Below are 20,420 nucleotides of genomic sequence, written 5' to 3'. Positions count from 1 at the left end.
AATCAGTACCCCGTTCCTGCCCTCTCCCCATACCTCCTGACTCCGCTATCCTTCAGAGCTCTCTCTAGCTCTCTCTTGAATGCATTCAGAAAATTGGCCTCCACTGCCTTCTGAGGCAGAGAATTCGACAGATTCACAACTCTCTGACTGAAAAAGTTTTTCCTCACCTCCGTTCTAAATGGCCTACCCCTTATTCTTAAACTGTGGCCCCTGGTTCTGGACTCCCTCAACATTGGGAACATGTTTCCTGCCTCTAACGTGTCCAACCCCTTAATAATCTTATATGTTTCGATAAGATCCCCTCTCATCCTTCTAAATTCCAGTGTATACAAGCCTAGTCGCTCCATCTAGAAATTCATTGGCCCACATCAACCATAGACAAGTCATCGTTATTCAAGATAAGTACTGCATCGAGAGGAGCAACATAAAACTTTCCTCATAATACCATAACAAGCTCATTAATGGGGCTGCAACTTACAGAGTCCCTTATCATGAGACAGTTGTTGATAAATCTGCTTCATTCGTTCAGTGTTCAGTCGAATTGCTTCAATGTGATTGACCATTGGTATGGGGTAATGAACCCCGATGATGCACTCCGCTGCTGCCTGAACCTCAACAGGAGCATTCCATGGATCGTGGATATACTTGGTAGGATATCCTCTTAGGATTGGCAGATATTGCCTGCGTACAGAAAGCAATGTTTTAGTATGCTCCTCCTATTTTTCTGCTGTGAATTCATCCCCAGAACAAATACCAGAAAGGTGCAGCATTGATTGGAAGAATTTTTCCGCGGTAACACTCAAGCCTCACCTGACATAGTCGCCATTCGGATCAGTCCTTCTCCCAAAATCCACAGGGCAATAACATTGAAGGAACTTCTGGAAGAAGGAACTGCAGGACAGCCACATCCACCAGCCAGCACTCACACTGAAGTCAGCATCGAGAAGCAACTCGTTAAAAACCTAAAGGGAGTAAACTTTAATCAAACGTTGGTGAGCTGGGATGAGATAAGGGGTAAGCAATTTTCTTCTCCGATTTATTCAGATGGGTTCAATTCTGGATTTAGTGAAGGCAGAACAAGGATAAAAACCAGAAGCGCAACCAAGTGTTTCGCTGAACATTTATGCTCAGTCCGCCTTGGCCCAAGCGATCTCCCAGTAGCTAAATATTTTCGCTCCCCTTCTCATTCCCATTCCCATTCCCATACTAACCTTTCTGTCTTGGGACCCCTCCACTGATAGAGTGAGTCCACACGCACATTGGAGGAACAACACGGCACGGGCGGCACGGTGGCGCAGCGGTAGAGTTGCTGCCTTACAGCGAATGTAGTGCCGGAGACCCAGGTTCGATCCTGACTATGGGCGCCGTCTGTACGGAGTTTGCACGTTCTCCCCGTGACCTGCATGGGTTTTCTCCGAGATCTTCGGTTTCCTCCCACACTCCAAAGACGTACAGGTATGTAGGTTAATTGACTGGGTAATTTGACTATGTAAAAATTGTCCTTAGTGTGTGTAGGATAGTGTTAATGTGCGGGGATCGCTGGGCGGCGCGGACTCGGTGGGCTGAAGGGCCTGTTTCCGCACTGTATCTCTAAATCTAAATCTAAACACCTCATATTTCACTTGTGCAGCTTATAAACCAGCAGTATGAAAGTTGATTTCTTTCATTTCAAGTAACCCCTGCATTAATTCTCTCCCTCCCTCCCCCACCCTAGATGTCCTACAAGTCCACTGTTCGCATCCTCGTATCTCTTCGTTATCACCTCTTTGCCATTCAATGATGGGCTCGACCCTTGGTCATCTGTTACAAGCCTTTTCCTATCTCTAGTTCCCTCGCCTGTACTTTCCGTCTGCAGAAGGGTTCCGACCCAAAATATCACCCATCCTTTTCCTCCAGAGATGCTGCCTGACCTGCCCAGTTACTCCGGCACTTGGTTGGACCGTGAAAGAACTTGCTTTGGACAGAAACTCGCGTTCATCATTAAATTTAAAATGTTCACCTTCATGCCTTCTTCCCAACTAATCCAGAGATCGCTCCTTGTCAGGAAGCTGCCGACGGCTCGCCTGGCGAGGTGGTGAATCCAGCCCTCTTGCCGTAGTTGTTTCATGATTGCGTCAATCCAGGGGAAACCCGTCTGTCCGTCCGCCCACTTCGTGAGGGCTTGTTGGTTCTTGTCCCACGGAATCTGCAGGCAAACAGGGTTTCCCTCCATTCTGTCAAAGCGTGGGTTATTTGTTGCCACGGTGTAAAAGAATTCCCGCTGAAGGAGCTCCCCGTAGAGAGGAAGTGGCTTGTTGTGATCCTTCATCCAAACAAAATGGAGCATTATGAAATGCACAATAGTTAACATTTTTTGATAGACAATAGACAATATGTTCCCAATGTTGGGGGAATCCAGAACCAGGGGCTACCGTTTAAGAATAAGGAGTAGGCCATTTGGCCCTTTGAGCCAGCACCGCCATTCAATATGAGCATAGCTGATCATTCTCAATCAGTTCCTGCCTTCTCCCCATACCCCCTGACTCCGCTATCCTTAAGAGCTCTATCTAGCTCTCTCTTGAATGCATTCAGAGAATTGGCCTCCACTGCCTTCTGAGGCAGAGAATTCCACAGATTTACAACTCTCTGACTGAAAAAGTTTTTCCTCATCTCCGTTCTAAATGGCCTACCCCTTATTCTTAAACTGTGGCCCCTGGTTCTGGATTCCTCCAACATTGGGGACATGTTTCCTGCCTCTAACGTGTCCAACCCCTTAATAATCTTATATGTTTCAATAAGATCCCCTCTCATCCTTCTAAATTCCAGTGTATACAAGCCTAGTCGCTCCACTTTCGAGGGGAGGAGAGGGTGCTGCACCAATGCAGGAGAGGTTTGGACCCAATTTAGTATATTACTAAAACTCTCATCTTGTATATTTGTTTGTTTGTTTGATTGTTTGTACCCGAAATACAGCCAAAATAGTACAAGATAGTGCAACAATTTTAGGCCCACCCTACTCACCATTCGCCTGCAGTCTCGATTGATCAGGTTTTCTTACATTTTAAAAGCAATTATCTTAATAAACTTTAATAAATGCGTCCCCCCCCCCCCCCCCCCCGCAGGGAGGACCGGCGTCCGTCCTGGCCTGCCCCGCACCTGACCTTCCTCCTGCGGTGCAGTGCGGCGGCAGAGGGTCAAAGATGGCCGTCACCGCCAAGCTGCCGCTGCAGGAGAGGCTTGCACCCAACGGGTCCACGGCTCACTCTGGCCACCGCGATGGCCGCTCGGGGCCGGGGTGAGTGGCTCCCTCTCCCCCCTCGGGAGACTCCCTGGCCGGCAACGGGTCCACGGGTCGTCAGTTGGGGGAGGGTTGCCGGGCCCGCAGGAGAGGCTTCGACCCAACGGGTCCACGCTGCACTAGTGTCTTTTAAACGTTTTACTCAATATCTGCCTCCTCCTCTGGCAACTCGTTTTAGGCAACTGAACCATCCTATCAACAACTAGAGAGTGGTCCTGAGCTACTATCTATCTTATTGGAGACACATAGACTATCTTTAGTTGGCCTTTATCTTGCACTAAACGTTATTCCCTTTATAATGTAAATGTACACTGTGGACGGCTCGATTGTAATCATATATAATCTTTCCGCTGACTGGTTAGCACGTAACAAAAGCTTTTCACTGAACCTCGGTACACGTAACAATAAACAAACCTAAAATATTCACCATCCAAAAACCTGTTCCTCACTTCTCCTTTCAACGTACCCCTTCTCACCTTAAACATCCGCCCGTCGGTTCTAGATCCTATCTATCCTTTCAATGCTGTTCATAGTTTTTTAAAACATTCATAAGGTCACACCTGAGCCTCCTGCATTCCAGTTAGAATAAACTCAACCCATCCAATTTCTCCATAAATCAACTAGTTGGCATTAGATAGAAAACTATCACACCTCTCAAACATTTCAAAAGGTTTTGAGAAGACATTACATCAAAAAATAGAGACCAGGGGATATACAGTCATTCTTCCATCCTTTAAATGTTCATGGATCTTACTTGTAGTGTATTGACCAGGACTTTGTAGGGAGAACCTTTGCCCCGGATGGAAATGTCCAATACTAGCGGGTTCAGTGAGAGGGGGATACTTTAATGGAGAAGTGCGGGGGCAACCTCTTTCCACAGAAAGTGGTGGGGGGCTGGAAAGCACTATCAGGGGTGATGGTGCAGGCAGATACAAGAGTGGTGTTTAAGAGGCTTTAAGACAGGGAATAGAGGGGTATGGAGCATGCACAAGCAGATAAGATCAGTTTAACTTAGCATCATGCTCAGCACCAACAGTGGAGGCCAATTCTCTGAATGCTTTCAAGAGAGAGCTAGATAGAGCTCTTAAGGATAGCGGAGTCAGGGGGTATGGGGAGAAGGCAGGAACGGGGTACTGATTGAGAATGATCAGCCATGATCACATTGAATGGCGGTGCTGGCTCGAAGGGCCGCATGGCCTCCTCCTGCACCTATTGTCTATTGTCTAACACTGTGGGCCAAAGGGCCCAATTCCTGTGCTTCCTCTTTCGTGTCCATCGTCTGTGTTTGACATGTTGGGCCAGGCTCTAGCACAGTGGGCAGCCTGCCTTCTCGTTTCCCACCGCTAGATATTCCAGGCAGCGTTGTTCACCAAGAAGTGGGCATCTTGGTAGGTGTGGCATGGATGTCCAGATGTTCCACATTCACATTCTGTGTCTGCCACATCTGCACAGCCCCATTGTACTGGTCGTTGTTCAATGTTCTAACAGACCAGATTGTCAAATAAGTGGCGCTGATATGATAATATAACACCTCCCTATTGAATGACTAACTTTATTGCAATGAGTGGCTAGGAGAGAGCTGGGAACCACAACATTGTATCAATGAAGCGGGGACAAAAATAACCAATGGAACAGGTTCCCCCACCAGAAAATGGTCAACCGGTTCAACATTTGGAAAACAGAAACATGCATAACAATTCACGCGCGTCCAAACATATATTTGAAGAGCTCGGCAGTAGTGCACTCATCCTTACCATCCGAGAAAACTCCAGTAACGTGTAATAAAACGTTCGACATGATAAGCATCCAAAGCAGAGATAAGGACACGTTCCTGTTGAGCTCGACATCAAGTCTGGGTTCAAATTGGAACTTTCGTAACTGGCAGTACAAGTCTTTAAAAATAACAAGAGACCATCTTTGGAAGAGAACATACTTAACTATGCTCAATGGCATCAATTATACTGAGTCTTAGAGGGATAGAAACATAGAAATATAGAAAATAGGTGCAGGAGGAGGCCATTTGGCCCTTCGAGCCAGCACCGCCATTCATTGTGATCATGGCTGATCATCCACAATCAGTAACCTGTGCCTGCCTTCTCCCCATATCCCTTGATTTCACTAGCCCCTAGAGTTCTATCTAACTCTATCTAACATAGAGTGCTGAAACAGGCCCATCAGCCCACGTCGCCCATCAACCACCCATTTTCCACTAATCTTATATTAATCCCAATTTTATAGACTAGACAATAGACAATAGGTGCAGGAGTAGGCCATTCGGCCCTTCGAGCCATTCAATGTAATCATGGCTGATCATTCTCAATCAGCACCCCGTTTCTGCCTTCTCCCCATACCCCCTGACTCCGCTAACCTTAAGAGCTCTATCTATCTCTCTCTTGAAAGCATTCAGAGAATTGGCCTCCACTGCCTTCTGCCTTCCTTTTAATTCTCTCCACATTCTCATCAACTCCTGCATATTCCACCATTCATATAAACACGAGGGGCAATTTGGTAGTCAATTAATCTACAGACGCATATATGTTTGGAACATGGGAGGAAACCCACGCAGTCAGACTCCACGCAGACAGCATCGGAGGTCAGGATTGTACCCGGGTGTCTGGTGCTGTGAGACAGCAGCTCTACCAGCTGCACCACTGTGCCACCCTTACGTTAATGGGTCAGGGATCAACTTGAATTTACTTTTAAAAGCACTCTGAAATAAAACCATTCTGAACACCTCATGAAGGATACTCAAACCAAGCTTGAGGATCGAATGTGCCCAGGTTTTGGAAACTATGTCGACACCACACTGATTTTACACTGAATGAGTTATCGGTGCCATTTTTAAAATTTAAAATACAGGCGTCTGACAGAAGATATATGGCCCACTGGGAAAATTACAGTTAATGGAGATAAATTTGTTATTATCTTTTTTGAAATATCGTTGAATAAGTTGATGTTATAATACAGGAGTCTGAGAAAGTAGAATCCAATGGGACAATTATGGTTAATAGAGATAAAGTTGTTATCATTTTTTGAATATGATGATTAATTTGGTGTTATTTTTATTCTTGTTTAATGGGACATTGGAATACAGTTCGAGGAAGGATCTCAACCCGAAACGTCACCCATTCCTTTTCTCCTGAGATGCTGCCTGACCTGCTGAGTTACTCCAGCATTTTGTGAAATAAATACCTTCGATTGGAATACGGAGATAAATAACATTTGTATATCGTTCAGAATTCAGTCTGCATTCTGGTAATATTTCTATTTGAACTTCTATAGCATATATCTTGTATCATGTGTTAGTACAAGATGTTGAAAAAATATATCCTTGTGGCAATACATAATTAACACTATTTGCCTGGTGAAGATAGTAACCAGAGTAACAACTTGAACATCTTCTACAATGTAGTAAAAATGGCCCAAAGATGATTTGTAAGGGAAACATCAAAAACGTATTATGCTCAATTAAAATAATCTAGATCAAAGATGGCAAAATTAGCTGAACAAGGAAATTTATTTTGAAATTGGAAAGAAGCAGCAGCTCATGGATAATTCATAAATAAATAGATAGATGGGGTGAGGGGCAGATATAGATAGATATACAGATAAATAGATAGATAGATATATAAACAGCAGAGACAGATGGATGCATTTTGGAGTACCTTTTCTTCAAAGTATTTGTCGAGCCATGCCAAAGCTTTTGTCTCGCCTCCTTGCCACACGGCACACCCCAGTTCACTTGTATCAAATCCTAGAAAACAGCACGGTAAATTTAGAATTTCATGTTGAATGAAGCATTTTTCCTGTACTCCCGAGCCCTCTACCATCTAGGGGTGCCAACTATCTCACTCCCAAATATGGGACAAGGTGACGTCACGGCCCCGCGCCCCACGTGACCTCACCTAGCCAGCGGCCACTTGCTCCCGCTCCACCAATGGTGGCCGCCCGGGCCAGGAGGCGGGTTGCTATGCAACCTCCGTTAAAGGGTGCCCGGGCCTCCGGACCTAGACTGTCCGAACCTACACTGTCCGGGCTTACACTCCCCGCGCCTGCACTGTCCGGGCCTATAGCGTCCGGGCCTACAGCGCAACCCCCCCCCCGGGCCTAATACGGGGCAAGGGCGGTCCCGTACGGGACAAACCAATTTAGCCCAAAATACGGGATGTCCCGGTTAATACGGGACAGTTGGCAACCCTACTTCCATCTGAGCCATAAAGGCAGGCAGGAATCTATTTTTGGCCTTTCTTCTCTTCCAACTGAACAACTTCAGTGTCGTACAGCATGGGAACAAGCCCATCGGCTCAGCTCATCCAGACCAACCAAGATGCCCCATTCAAAGTCTGTCCGTGCATGGTCCATATCTCTCTAAACCTTTCCTATGCGTATACTTGTCCAAATGTGTTTTAAATGTTGTTATTCTACCAGACTTGGTTGAATCACTGAGTGATTCAGTATGTCAGGAGCATATGGTGTTGAATCTTTGGCAGATTTATCCTAATGATTCCACTCTCCGCTCTTGCAAAGTATCCCTGCCAATGTTTTCCTTTCAAGTATTTACCCAATTTCATGTTGAATATTACTACTGCCTTCCAAATCAGAGCAAGTCACTGTGTTAAGAGAACAGCTCCCCTCATCTCACCTCTGGTTATTTTCCCTGTCACCCTCAATATCTGTCTTCTGGTTACTGTCTCTTCTGTCACCTGAGAGAGTTTTACTTCATTTACGCTATCAAACCCACTCATACTTTAAAGCCCATGATCATATGCTGCTGAGGGCACGCAACAATGCCTTTAAATCTGGTGACACTTCAGCATACAGTGTTGCCAGATCAAACCTGAACAAAGGTATTAAAAGGGCCAAAGCCACCCACAGGCAACGGGTGGAAGACCATTTCAACACCACGGACACCAGAAGCATGTGGCAGGGTGTCAGGGACATCACTGGCTACAAGAGCAGCCCTGCCTACCCCCACAGCGATATGACACTGACCAACGAGCTAAACACCTTCTTTGCCCGCTTTGAAACTGGCAAAACCACCTTGAGTGGAAGAACCCCAGCCGAGGCGGAGGGACAGGTCTTGCAACTGAGCACACAGGAGGTACAACGCGCTCTGCAAAGGGTCAACCCACGCAAGGCTGCAGGACCGGATGGAGTTCAAGGAAGGGTACTGAAGGACTGTGCTGATCAGCTGGCTAGGATCTTTAACCTGTCATTATCTCTGGCTACGGTCCCCAAGTGCCTGAAGTCGGCTATCATAGTTCCGGTGCCGAAAAAAACAAAGATCTCCAACCTGAACGACTACCGCCCGGTTGCCCTAACTCCGATAGTCATGAAGTGCTTTGAAAGGCTGGTCCTCTCACACATCAAATCCAGCATCCCTGACTCACTGGACCCACATCAATTTGCATACAGGGCAAATAGATCCACAGAGGACGCCATCTCTCTGGCTCTTCACACTGTCCTGACTCACCTAGAGAGACAGGGCACGTATGTGAGGATGCTACTCATAGACTATAGCTCCGCCTTCAACACGGTCATCCCCACCAAGCTCATCACCAAACTCCACCAGCTAGGCCTCAGCTCGTCATTATGTGACTGGATCCTGGACTTCCTGCTGGAACGACCGCAGGCGGTGAGAATGGGCCGCACCTGTCCTCCACTATCACCCTGAGTACCGGCACATCACAGGGCTGTGTTCTGAGCCCCATGCTCTACTCCCTCTTCACACACTACTGTGTTCCTGCATTCGACACCAACACCATTGTCAAGTTTGCAGACGACACAACGGTGATCGGGCTGATCACCAACGGGGATGAAACAAACTATAGAGCGGAGGTGCAGAACCTGGCGGACTGGTGCTCGGATAACAACCTGTCCCTAAATACCACAAAGACCAAGGAGCTGATCATCAACTTCCGTAGGTCACATAACGGGGAATATGCCCCGATCTCTATCAACGGGGACAGTGTGGAGAGAGTGTCCAGCTTCATGTTTCTGGGCACTCACATTTCGGAGGACCTCACATGGTCCAATAACACTGCTGCGCTGGTCAAGAAGGCACAGCAACGACTGTTCTACCTGAGAACACTGAAAAAGTCTGGTCTACCCCAACAGCTGCTGACGACCTTCTACCGCTGCACCATAGAGAGCATCCTAACACATGGCATCCCTGTGTGGTACCTCAGCTGCACGGAGGCAGAAAGGAAAGCTCTACAGTGGGTAGTCCATAGAGCTCAGAGGGCCATCGGAACACAGCTACCAGACTTGGAGGGCATCTACAACACACAATGCCTCAGAAAAGCCACCAGCATCCACAAAGACTCTTCACACCCCTGCAACAGTCTGTTCGAACTCCTTCCATCGGGCAGACGATACAAGGCCTTCTACGCCCGCACCTCCAGACTCAGGAACAGCTTCATCCCCAGGGCCATAGCTGCTATGAACCGGTCCTGCTGAGCCGGATGGTCACAACGCATAGATCAACTTGCACTTTACCCTGTCTAAAACTGTTACAATTGTTTCGTTGGGTTGCTGTTGTCTAAACTACTTAAATTATTGCATCGTATGGGAGGCGCATTCCCTTTCTCGTTGTACCCCTGGGTACAATGACAATAAAGATATATTGTATATTTTCTCTTAAACTTGTCTAAACTTTCCTCTTAACCTAAATTCCCAAGAGAACTTCTCACTGGTGAAGAAGTGCCAGTAAAACCAGTAAAATGCCAATAAAAACACCACTACATTCTGGTCTGTAAGCCAAACACTTATGAACTCTCCAAGTGTACTTTAGATCTCAACCTGTGCAATATCTAGCAAAGCTGCCCCTTTTTACTCGCGCACTTTATTTTAATTTTTTTAAATTATAATGGTTTTTTTTAGTGCCTACTGTAGAAACATAGAAACATAGAAAATAGGTGCAGGAGTAGGCCATTCGGCCTTTCGAGCCTGCACCGCCATTCAATATGATCATGGCTGATCATCCAGCTCAGTAGCCTGTACCTGCCTTCTCTCCATACCCCCTGATCCCTTTAGTATATTATGTTTTTACCATGTGCGAGCAAAGCACAAGTCAGATTCCTTGTATGTGTACATACCTGACCAATAAATTGATTCTGATTCTGATTAAATTTGGACTCCATTTCCATGACCTTCCCAATGTGATGTTCAGAAATGACCACAACGTTCCAGCAAAGGTCTAGCAAGTAAAATGGAGATGCAAGGAAATGCAGATGCTGGAATCTTGAGCAAAGCACAACGCCGGAGGAATTCAATGGTTCATGCAGCATCTGTGGAGGGAATGGGCAAGGTGACGTTTCAGTCAAGACTGATGAAGAGTCCTGACCCGAAGGTTTGCCGATCCATTTCCTCCGCAGTTGCTGCCTGACCTGCTGGATGTTTCTCTTTTTTTTGTGTTTTGTGTTGGTTTGTGTTTGTGTGTGTAATTGCTTATTTTTATTGCTCTTATTGTTGGACTGTGGGTGACAAAATCTCGTCCAAAAGACTTGTTTTTTTGGATGACAATAAAGGTTATTCTGATTCTGATTCTTTGTTTAGTTTCAGTTTAGTTTAGTTTAGAGATACAATGTGGAAACAGGCCCATTCGGCCCACCGGGTCCACGCCGACCAGCGATCCCCGCACACGAGGGACAATTTACAATTTTACCAAAGCCAATTAATCTACAAACCTGTATATATTTGGAGTGTAGAAGGAAACCAGAACACCCAGAGAAAACCCATGTGCTCACAGAGAGAACGTACAAACTCTGTACAGATTAGCACCCGTAGTCAGGATCGAACCTGGGTTTCTGGTGCTGTAAGGCAGCAGCTCTACCGCTACGCCACTGTGCCACCCTAACGATCGAGTATAACTTTCTCGCTTTTGTACACATTTCGTAGAATCAAGAATTCATAGCTTTTTAAAAAAAAATCCTTCTCAAATGTTTCTGCCATTTTTTAAGATCTGAGTTCATTGATCCACCGTTCTGTTGCTGCACCCCTTTAAAATTGTAGTGTTTGATTCATATTTCCTGAATTTATTCTCGCTATGCCTCTGCTTGTGCAAGTCAATAACAAGAGTAAATAAAACAAGAAGTGTCGGGAGGAACTGAGAAAAGAAAGGGAGGGAATAAAATTAAACCCCTTATTTAACAGCAGTAGATGTGAACATACTTCCAAGATTAACACAATAGACAATAGACAATAGACAATAGGTGCAGGAGTAGGCCATTCGGCCCTTCGAGCCAGCACCGCCATTCAATGTGATCATGGCTGATCATTCTCAATCAGTACCCCGTTCCTGCCTTCTCCCCATACCCCCTGACTCCGCTATCCTTAAGAGCTCTATCTAGCTCTCTCTTGAATGTATTCAGAGAATTGGCCTCCACTGCCCTCTGAGGCAGAGAATTCCACAGATTCACAACTCTCTGACTAAAAAAGTTTTTCCTCATCTCTGTTCTAAATGGCCTACCCCTTATTCTTAAACTGTGGCCCCTGGTTCTGGACTCCCCCAACATTGGGAACATGTTTCCTGCCTCTAACATGTCCAACCCCTTAATAATCTTATACGTTTCGATAAGATCCCCTCTCATCCTTCTAAATTCCAGTGTATACAAACCTAGTCGCTCCAGTCTTTCAACATATGACAGTCCCGCCATTCCGGGAATTAACCTAGTAAACCTACGCTGTACGCCCTCAATAGCAAGAATACAATTTCAACATTTGTGTAGCACAGATAATACATTTCTCAGATTTTAATTCAGGTTTCCAGTACTGACAGTATTTTGCTTTCCAATTACTGTATTAAAAAATTTCTCAAAGTGCTTGATGAGTTTAGGAAGTATTTTACATTAACCGCATCATATCCTAGAGACTCTCCCTGTCGATGAAACAAACACTACCATAACACCTCTAACAAGGTCACAGAAGAGGAAATAAATAACTCATCAATCCATATTGGTTGAAGGGTAAAGTACAGTCAGGGTTTAGAGAGAATAGTCTTCTACCCCGTCGTCCAGTTTAGTATAGTTTTGAGATGCAGTGCGGAAACCGGCCCTTCGGCCCACCAAGTACGTACCAACCAGCGATCCCCGCACATTAACCCTATCTTACACGCACCAAGGACAATTTTACATTTACACCAAGCCATTTAACCTACAAACCTGCACGTCTTTGGAGTGTGGGAGGAAACTGACGATCTCGGAGAAAACCCACGCAGGTCACGGGGAGAACGTACAAACTCATTACGGACAAGCACCTGTAGTCAGGATCAAACCCGGGTCTGTGGTGCTGTAAGACAGTAGCTCAACCGCTACGCCACCGTGCCACCCTCAGGTGGTAGAGGTCAGGGGTTTGGGGTGGGCAGTGGCAGGAGCCTGGGTGAGTAACAGCAGTGTATTTTGTAGATGGTACACATTGCAGCCTGTCTTTGTGGGTGTTTGCGGGAATGAATGTATGCTATGGTTTACCCTGTGTGCTATTAACGTTCTTCAGAGCTGTAAGCTTTGCTCTCATGGAAGCATGTGGAGGGTATTCCATCATTCTCCAGTCTTGTGCATCGCAGGTGATGGAAAGGCATTGTGGTGTTAGGAGGTGAGTCCCTGACACTTGCTGCAGGATATCCAGCCTCTAACCTGTTGTGGTATTTATGTGTAGGAAGGAACTGCAGATGCTGGTTTACTTCTTCAGGCTTAGAGTGGTTGAGACCATTCTTCAGACTGGGAGACACAAAATGCTGGAGTAACTCAGCAGGACAGGCAGCATCTCTGGAGAGAAGGAATGGGTGACGTTTCGGGTTGAGACTGGGTCTGAAGAAGGGTCTCAACCCGAAACGTCACCCATTCCATCTATCCAGAGATGCTGCCTGTCCTGCTGAGTTACTCCAGCATTTTGAGCCTCTCTGTGGTATTCATGTAATTAGTCCAGTTTGTTTCTGCTGAATGGTGACCACTAGGATGTTGTTGTTGGGGGACGGCAATGGTAATACCATTGAATAGCAAAGGTAGGTGGTTAGACTCTCACGTTTTGGAACATCATTGCCTGGCACTTTTGTGGTGCAACTGTTTCTTATTAACTCACACATGGAGGCCAGACATGGATAACACATGCAGACATGTCTGCAGAAACACACTGGATTAATTACATGAATACCACAGAGAGGCTCAAAATGCTGGAGTAACTCAGCAGGACAGGCAGCATCTCTGGAGAAAGGGACTCTCAGTCTGAAGGAAGGAACAGCAGATGCTGGTTTATATCTGTTCTGCTGCTGCAAATAAGAATTTCATTGTTCCATTTTGTGACGCATGACAATAAAACTCGGCTTGTACTCGCTGGAATTTAGAAGATTGAGGGGGGATCTTATAGAAACGTACAAAATTCTTAAGGGGTTGGACAGGCTAGATGCAGGAAGATTGTTCCCGATGTTGGGGAAGTTCAGAACAAGGGGTCACAGTTTAAGGATAAGGGGGAAGTCTTTTAGGACCGAGATGAGAAAGTTTTTTTTCACACAGAGAGTGGTGAATCTGTGGAATTCTCTGCCACAGAAGGTAGTTGAGACCAGTTCATTGGCTATATTTAAGAGGGAGTTAGATGTGGCCCTTGTGGCTAAAGGGATCAGGGGGTATGGAGAGAAGGCAGGTACGGGATACTGAGTTGGATGATCAGCCATGATCATATTGAATGGCGGTGCAGGCTCGAAGGGCCGAATGGCCTACTCCTGCACCTATTTTCTATGTTTCTATGTCTATGTCTAAAACACTCTTGACTCCTGACTCATTTCATCGTAACAGCTCTGACATTGGACGGTGGCTCGGCCAAGTACGTATTGATACCAACTCCTCCTCATTCTGTCAACCCGACCGGACATGATCTTTTCTAATTTTTTCCCAAGAGAGAATTAGAGTTAGATTTAGCTCTTAGGGCAAGTGGAATCGAGGTTTATGGGGAAAAAGCAGGAACGGGGTACTGATTTTAGATGATCAGCCATGATCACATTGAATGGCAGTGCTGGCTCGAAGGGCCGAATGGCCTACTCCTGCACCCATTTTTCTATGTTTCCATGTTTCTAATTTAAAGACATTTCACGGGTTATATTTAACAGCAAGAAGACAGGTTCCGCAGTCAGGGAAAGTGGGTAGTTGTGAAGCAAGTGTGGCGATCATTATTTACCGAGCTCTTCCAGTGACGGCACTCCATACTGTTCTTCCTGGCGTTCTTGGATATTGTGCGTGCACTTTTCCATCTGGTCCAATGTCACCGTGTTGACGGGAGCTTTGGGTAACTTCAGCTTTCTGATGATTGCACAGAACCGCTTGTATGTGAGTGGGGAGCGATTCCCGTTTGCCTTGATTATGCTGAAAACAATGACAGGGACATTTAAAATAACTCGTCGCAAGTACTACGAGACAAAGGTGCCTTTGCTTCCATATCGATAATAACAATGTGGATGCGTATGTCATCATGAATGTAGCCGCATATTGCAAAATGCTTCGTAATGAAAATTGACTCTGGCGGCATAAGTAAATTCTGGGACAGGCTGCCAAGAAAGGGAAGTATTCAGAGAGGGAAATAACGTAAAGGAAGAAGCAATCAGTGTCATAGGGTCATCCAGCACAGAAAGAGGGCCTTTGGCTGCCTGATGAACATAGCTACACTAATCCTAGTGAGGTCCATATCTTCCACAAGTTATAGGAGTAGAATTAGACCATTCGGCCCATCGAATCTACTCCGCCATTCAATCATGGCTGTTCTCTGCCTCCTAATCCCATTTTCCTGCCATCTCCCCGTAACCCTTGACACCCGTTCAGTGCCTTGGAGTTCAGGTACTGGTTCTTACATGTCACGAGAACATCTGCCACCATTGCCTCATTAGGCAGTGTATTCCATACTTGTATTCACTGGAGTTTAGAAGGATGAGAGGGGATCTTATAGAAACATACAAATTATGAAAGGACTGGACAAGTTAGATGCAGGAAAGATGTTCCCAATGTTGGGCGAGCCCAGAACCAGGGGCCACGGTCTTAGAATAAAGGGGAGGCCATTTAAAACTGAGGTGAGAAAAAAGTTTTTCACCCAGAGAGTTGTGAATTTGTGGAATTCTCTGCCACAGAGGGCAGTGGAAGCCAAATCACTGGATGGATTTAAAAGAGAGTTAGATAGAGCTTTAGGGGCTAGTGGAATCAAGGGATATGGGGAGAAGGCAGGCACGGGTTACTGATTGTGGATGGTCAGCCATGATCACAATGAATGGCGGTGCTGGCTCAAAGGGCCAAATGGCCTCCTCCTGCACCTATTTTCTTTGTTTCTATTCTACCCTCTGCAAACTTGAGATCATCCAAATCATGTTCTAATTTCCCCCAGTTCATGTCCTACCATCACCCCTGTCCTCACTTATATTTCCTTCAGGTTCATCAATGTCCCAATTGTAAAAATGTTCATAGCTGTTTTCAAACTCCTTAACTACACATCTCTTTTCCTTTATGACTCATTCCAGCTCCACAAACCTAGCACAGTTAGTACTTTTGGCCTTCTTGAGGATCCCTCGATTTATTCAATCCATCAATAAAATCTCTGCCCTGAGTCGCCAAAGCTTCTGGTTGCAGACGTCTCCACTAATCTGCCTATCAAAACCACCCTCGCCTGTATCCACCTATTCCCTGCCACACACTGTCCTGCCTCTCCTCTCTCCCAGCTTTCTTTCACGCCCCCCACCCCCCCAACCCCCATTCAATCAGTCTGAAGAAGGGCCCCAACCCAAAAAACGATCACCTATCCAGGTTGTCCAGAGATGCTGCCTGACCCGCTGTGTTACTCCAGCACTTTGTGTCCTTTTTGTGTAAACCACCATCGACAGCTCCTTGTTTCTAATCTTGTCTCCATTTAACCCTCTTTATCTAATTTGAGGAGGAGATTCACCAGGATGTTTAGGAAAAGAAGGGTCTCGACCCGAAACTTCACCCATTCCTTCTCTCCTGAGATGCTGCCTGACCTGCTGAGTTACTCCAGCATTTTGTGTCTACCTTCACCAGGATGTTATGTGGATTGGAGCAAGTTATAAGAAGGGACTCGATAGTCTGAGATTGTTTTTGGGCTGAGGCTGAGGAAATGGCCTGAACGAGATATGTAAATGTTACTGGAGATAGGCAGGTCAGTGCCATGGAGGTCGTATCAAAGACAAGAGGACATTGGTTTAGGTGAGAAGTAGGAGACGTAGATGGGATCTCAGGGGGAATTTGAGGTTGTGCTGGGTGGGTGTATGGAATAAGCTGATATAACAACAACATTCAAAAGACACTTGTGCAAGTACATTGATAAGAAAGGTTTAGAGAGATATGGACCAAATGCAGGCAAATGGGACCAGCTTAGATGGGGCATTTGGTCGGCATGGACAAGTTGGGCTGAAGGGCCTGTTCCCGTGCTACATGACTCTATGATTAACAGATTCTGAAGTAATAGCATAAGGAAATGAAAGAGCTTGCCCTGCCACTCAATAAGATCATGGCTGATTTTCCATCGGCCATTTTCCTGCACTAACCTCATAATCCTTAATTCCCTAAACGAATGCAAAGCAATGATGGAGAAAAACACAGAGAACCCAGCTCTTTCACACTAAATTCGTTTTTATCGATAAAAGGTATTAAGGTTCCCTGAGAAAACAAATATCTTGTTCTGGGTTTCCCTGTTACCTGACACATTTCCCACCCAAAAAATGATTTAACAATAAACAGATGATTCACTGTATTTCGCACATGTGCTGTGGCGTGACTTGAGAGGGTTGATGTAACTGGTTGATGCTTCACGTGGACTGCAGTTTGACCTTCCGCCTTCTTGCTCGACCAGCAGGTGGCAAAGCACTACTATTTTCACTGCAACACAGACACAAAAATGTACCTACGTGGTAAACAAACGTGTCCTTATGTAATCACAAAGCCAGGGGTGTGGTAACTTAGTGCTGATGTCCAAATCTCTGTCACAGTGGGAGATTGAGAGTTCTTAAATTTAGAAATAAAGAGCTGCTTTCAATAAATGACCCTGTGTGTAAAAACAAAATTTCCTGACTGCAGCACGATATTTATTTCACTGTATCTTGTTCAATATTTGAACCCTATTTTGATGCTGTTTGAGAATCTAAAACAAGGGTCACACGGTTCAGGGTGATAGGGTAGTCATTTATGTGAGGGATGAGGAGGAATTTCCTCTGTTTCGTTTGTTTAGTTTAGAGACACAGAATAGGAACAGGCCCTTCGGCCCACCGAGTCCACGCCGACCGCCGATCACCCATTCCCATTAGTCCTACGTTATCCCACTTTCCCATTCACTCCCTGCACACTGGGGGGCAAATTATAGAGAGCCGATTAACCCTACAAACCCGCGCGTCGTTGGGGTGCGGGAGGAAACCGGAGCACCTGGAGAAAACCCACGCCCTCACCGGGAGAATGTGCAGAATATCCGTACAGACAGCACCCGAGGTCTGGATCCAAGCTGGATCTCTGCCGCTGAGAGGCCACAGCTCTCCCAGCTGCTATGCCTTGCCTCTCACAGAACAGGGAAGCTTTGAAACGTTCAGTTGTCCAGGGCTGGGACACTCAGGTATCGAGCACATTCACTTTTAGAAGGATGAGAGGACATCTTATCGAAACGTATAAGATTATTAAGGGTTTGGACACGTTAGAGGCAGGAAACATGTTCCCAATGTTGGGGGAGTCCAGAACAAGGGGCCACAGTTTAAGAATAAGGGGTAGGCCATTTAGAACTGAGATGAGGAAAAACTTTTTCAGTCAGAGAGTTGTGAATCTGTGGAATTCTCTGCCTCAGAAGGCAGTGGAGGCCAATTCTCTAAATGCTTTCAAGAGAGAGCTAGATAGAGCTCTTAAGAATAGCGGAGTCAGGGGGTATGGGGAGAAGGCAGGAACAGGGTACTGATTGAGAATGATCAGCCATGATCACATTGAATGGTGGTGCTGGCTCGAAGGGCCGAATGGCCTCCTCCTGCACCTATTGTCTATTGTCTATTGTCTGAGTTGAAACGCTCGGATGAAAGGGTCTGGATGAATTTGATCAGCCTTAATCTTCTCGATCAGAAGTAGAAAGGGGATTTACCTGTCCACGTCGTACAGAGTATGCGAGATCTGTACAATGACTTCAACCCCGGCGATTTGGGCCAGTTGCATAATGGCAGCATCCCTCTCCTTCCCAAAGGGCTCGGAATCATATTCAAAGGTCAGATGTGTGACGTTCCATTGCTGGAGTGGGGACATAAAAGCATCAATAGACAATAGACAATAGGTGCAGGAGGAGGCCATTCGGCCATTCGAGCCAGCACCGCCATTCAATGTGATCATGGCTGATCATTCACAATCAGTACCCCGTTCCTGCCTTCTCCCCATACCCCCTGACTCCGCTATCCTTAAGAGCTCTATCTAGCTCTCTCATGAATGTATTCAGGGAATTGGCCTCCACTGCCTTCTGAGGCAGAGAATTCCACAGATTCACAACTCTCTGACTGAAAAAGTTTTTCCTCATCTCCGTTCTAAATGGTCTACCCCTTATTCTTAAACTGTGGCCCCTTGTTCTGGACTCCCCCAACATTGGGAACATGTTTCCTGCCTCTAACGTGTCCAACCCCTTAATAATCTTATACGTTTCAATAAGATTTCCTCTCATCCTTCTAAATTCCAGTGTATACAAGCCTAGTCGCTCCAGTCTTTCAACATATGACAGTCCCGCCATTCCGGGAATTAACCTAGTAAACCTACGCTGCACGCCCTCAATAGCAAGAATATTCTTCCTCAAATTTGGAGACCAAAACTGCACACAGTACTCCAGGTGCGGTCTCACTAGGGCCCTGTACAACTGCACACAGTACTCCAGGTGCGGTCTCACTAGGGCCCGTTCACAATCCGAGTCAGGACAATAACACAGAGTACAGAATACACAGAGCACAATGTGCTAATCACTCAAAGCATGGTTCAACTCTTAATGCTGGGATGAGCTTGCCTGCAGAATAATCCCAACTACTCAACTAATTGCACTGCCCCGTCTCCAGAATTGCCAATGAATGAACTCAGAGGTGAGCGGCACGGTGGCGCAGTGGTAGAGTTGCTGCCTCACAGCGCTTGCAGCGCCAGAGACCTGGGTTCCATCCCGACTACGGGAGCTTGTACGTTCTCCCCGTGACCTGCGTGGGCTTTCTCCGAGATCTTCGGTTTCCTCCCATTGCCTCACAGGTGACATTCAGCTGCAGCTGGGCGAGCAAAATGAAGGAACGATGTAAAAGGCGCTATTGAGGGGAGCAGGAATTTAACCAACTCAGGCAAGGGTCTTCCACTAAGTGAAGCTGATCTCCTTTGAAAAGGTGTTCACTTGAACCTCTTCAACTCTCTCAGGTAGACAAGAACGAAAATCCCATGGCATTATTCTGAAGTGGAACAAAGTCCTCCCCAGGTCAATATTGAATTAATATCACCTAAAATAGTTTATGTAAGAAAATAACTGCAGATGCTGGTACAAACCGAAGGTATTTATTCACAAAATGTTGGAGTAACTCAGCAGGTCAGGCAGCATCTCAGGAGAGAAGGAATGGGTGACGTTTCGGGTCGAGACCCTTCTTCTAAAGAATGGTCTCCCCTTCTTCTGAAGAAGGGTCTCGACCCGAAACGTCACCCATTCTTTCTCTCCTGAGATGCTGCCTGACCTGCCAAGTTAAAATAGTTTATTGTCCATTATCCCGCTGCTGTTTGTGTTTCCATAATATGCCTGTGTCTCTCTACATTACAACAGCAGGCACACCTCAGTTGTAGTTTAGTTTGGAGATACAGCACAGTAACAGGCCCTTCGGCCCACCGATTTCGCACCGACCAGCGATCCCTGCACATTAACACCATCCTGCACGCACTAGGGACAATTTTACATATACACCAAGCCAATTAACCTACAAACCTGCACGTCTTTGGAGTGTGGGAGGAAACCGAAGATCTCGGAGAAAACCCAAGCGGTCGTGGGGAGAACGTACAAACTCCGTACAGACGGCGCCCGTAGTCAGGATGGAACCCGGGTCTCTGGCGCTGCATTCGCTGTAAGGCAGCAACTCTACCGCTGCACCACCGTGACCGCCCACCTCTGAGTTAATTCATGGGCAATTTTGGAG

At 46.2% G+C, this 20,420-nt stretch overlaps 1 protein-coding gene across 5 annotated transcripts in view; it reads right to left on the bottom strand.

Annotated features, from left to right (window-relative positions):
- LOC144602432 (cryptochrome-2-like) overlaps positions 1–20,420 on the bottom strand; it is a 31,634-nt gene that overhangs the window by 9,820 nt on the left and 1,394 nt on the right. For 4 of the 5 annotated variants that reach the window (XM_078415549.1, XM_078415550.1, XM_078415548.1 and 1 more), the window contains exons 3-9: positions 18,374–18,516; positions 14,444–14,628; positions 6,943–7,031; positions 5,032–5,169; positions 2,000–2,302; positions 811–962; positions 479–681 (exon numbers count right to left, since the gene is read on the bottom strand). In XM_078415549.1, coding sequence (XP_078271675.1) covers positions 479–681; positions 811–962; positions 2,000–2,302; positions 5,032–5,169; positions 6,943–7,031; positions 14,444–14,628; positions 18,374–18,516 — 1,213 coding nt within the window. The remainder of the gene's footprint in view (positions 1–478; positions 682–810; positions 963–1,999; positions 2,303–5,031; positions 5,170–6,942; positions 7,032–14,443; positions 14,629–18,373; positions 18,517–20,420) is intronic. The other variant, XM_078415552.1, reaches the window with a different exon arrangement.

This window comes from Rhinoraja longicauda, chromosome 18 (genome assembly GCF_053455715.1).
Source record: "Rhinoraja longicauda isolate Sanriku21f chromosome 18, sRhiLon1.1, whole genome shotgun sequence".
NCBI lineage: Eukaryota > Metazoa > Chordata > Chondrichthyes > Rajiformes > Arhynchobatidae > Rhinoraja > Rhinoraja longicauda.
This window is presented reverse-complemented; position numbering and strand designations above follow the sequence as displayed.